Source organism: Ornithodoros turicata, unplaced genomic scaffold (genome assembly GCF_037126465.1).
Source record: "Ornithodoros turicata isolate Travis unplaced genomic scaffold, ASM3712646v1 Chromosome137, whole genome shotgun sequence".
Lineage (NCBI taxonomy): Eukaryota > Metazoa > Arthropoda > Arachnida > Ixodida > Argasidae > Ornithodoros > Ornithodoros turicata.
The window spans coordinates 143,350-145,836 of NW_026999313.1; the positions used below are offsets into that span (position 1 = coordinate 143,350).

The 2,487-nt window shown below is 49.2% G+C and overlaps 1 protein-coding gene across 1 annotated transcript; it reads left to right on the forward strand.

Moving 5' to 3' along the window:
• The first annotated feature begins 261 nt into the window (after positions 1-261).
• LOC135372276 (legumain-like) lies at positions 262-1,813 on the forward strand. The gene has a single exon (XM_064605928.1). The coding sequence runs from the start codon at positions 350-352 to the stop codon at positions 1,691-1,693; it is 1,344 nt and encodes a 447-aa protein (XP_064461998.1). The 5' UTR covers positions 262-349; the 3' UTR covers positions 1,694-1,813.
• The last annotated feature ends 674 nt before the right edge of the window (positions 1,814-2,487 follow it).

Sequence of the window (2,487 nt, forward strand, 5' to 3'; positions counted from 1 at the left end):
AACCATCATCAGTTCCCACTCTTCGTCCGCTCATTGATATTTCAAGTAGTATGACTCAATTTACCCGAGAGATATGTTTGCTGCAGAAACAACGACAACCGCGACTTACCTGACGAAAGATAACACCATGAAAGCTATCTCCATGTCAAAAGTCGAGTGCCTTCTGTCCAACACCTTACGCCACAGGCGTATTTACATGTCTACCGATAGCGGGGAACAATCGTTCCCTCCCCCCACACAGCAACCTTATCTTCCATTCTCACTTTCCATAAAGCGTGAGCGTGCCCGGCGGTCAACACTTCACAACGCGCCGGTGTGTAGCTCGACCCGACGTTAATCAATACCCACAATGACCAGAGTTGCACTGCTTACATTGGCCTTCCTGGCCGTGATTGCCGTAGCCTGTGGTAAGGCTACTCTAGAAGGAGCTCTCCGAGATGCTGCACCACAGGAAGGCAAGATTTGGGCTCTTCTCGTAGCTGGCTCTAACGGTTACTACAACTACAGGCATCAAGCGGACGTCTGCCACGCGTACCATGTTCTCCACAACCACGGCATCCCTGACGAGCAAATTGTCGTCATGATGTACGACGACATCGCCTACAGTGAGAGCAATCCTACTCCTGGTGTCATCATCAATGCCCCCAACGGGTCGGACGTCTACGCTGGAGTTCCCAAAGACTACACGGGAGACGACGTCACGCCGCAGAATTTCTTACACGTCCTACAGGGAAGGGCCGATCTCGTCAAGCACACCAAGGGAAGTCACAAAGTGATCAACAGCGGCCCCGACGACCATGTCTTCGTTTATTTCTCCGACCACGGCGCTCCAGGCCTTGTTGCATTCCCAAACGACGATTTGCACGCGAAGGACCTGAATGACGCCATTCTTGATCTCCACCGCCGGAAGCGGTACTCGAAGCTGGTCCTGTACGTGGAAGCTTGCGAGTCTGGGTCAATGTTTGAAAGCCTCCTTTCGCCCTCTATCAACGTGTATGCAACAACTGCAGCTAATCCGGATGAGTCATCCTACGCCTGCTACTGGGACGACTACCGACAGGCCTACCTGGGTGATCTGTACAGTGTCAACTGGATGCAGGATTCGGACAAGGAAGACCTACACAAAGAGAGCCTGGAGAAGCAGTTCCGTATCGTGAAACGTGAAACCAACACGAGTCACGTGAGCGAGTACGGAGATTTGCGGTTGGGCAAGTTGAAAGTGAGCGAATTTCAGGGAGAGAAATCGGCTGAACCTATTGTTGCCTCGAAATTTCCATTCGATGCAGTTGACAGTCGAGAAGTTGCCCTGATCACTTTAAAAAAGAAGCTCGCAGCTGCAGCCCCGGAAGAGCGTGAAAGTATCGCGAATCAGATTGAAGACATCCTGTTCAAGAGATCATTTGTCGATATGACGGTAGAAGAGCTTGCAAAGGAAGCAACCTTCGGAGAAAACATCAGTCTGCGCCATGTGCTCAAGAGCCGTTTTCCGCTACGCGGTGACGCCGACCACCTGTGTTACAAGGCGTCCGTGCGTCATTTCAGTGAACATTGCTTCGATCTCTCCGACAACCCTTACGCTTTGGCCAAGCTTGGACTCCTGAGCAATCTTTGTGCCCTCGGCCATACACCGGCCTCCATTCGTGCCGCTATTGAGGCTGTATGCACGCATGATCCAATAGTTGGAGCACTTTGAAACACTTGATTACGTCGTGAATTGTGTGAGAATTGTTTTGAGCAAAATTTGCTCCTTCAGTTATAACCCAAGCCCCTCCTTAGTAGTTTGTACGATGTCTGAATAAAAGTGTCAATGATACCGATGGTATTAAACTCTCGTGACTCTTGTTGAACTTTACTTTAGAACACTTGCCACGGAAACAAAAATAGAAGAAAGCTTTTCAAATGTTGCTTTCTTTTGCATCTTGTCATGCACATCTTGCGTCTGATCGTGGCAGACTTATCTTCATTAGTCGGCTAAATAACGTCCTGTGATAGGGGCAGCCTCGCTACATCACTACGGGTGGGTAATGAGAGATAGATTTTTATTCTCAACACTGTCTACCGTTACAGGTTTGATAACGGGACCGCGAGGCAAGTCTGTGGAGCTGTTTGTATACTTTCTGCTCAGGGAGAAACTGTGCTTTAGTCGACGTTCATTTCACGGAAGGCCATCTACCGGCACCCTGTGTTTAGGTGGACGTGGAAATCTGCAGATAAAATAAAAGAAGGATTGCGTTTACCTTCCCTCGTGACACTTTTTTATGGGACAATAAATTTTGAGTTCTCGGCGAATAATTCAAGGATGACTTTTATCTGAAGGCGATTTGTGTGACGTTGCATACCTCGCAGTTGATGTGCAAAAATGCAGCGAGCTGCTGTTTGACATACAAGCGTCGTCTGCCCACGTCAAGTGAAACTTGTGACGTCACATCTGATATCTCCGTCGCGCCGGTAGCAGTCGATCGCATAATGGCAGGTAAGGAGGCACTG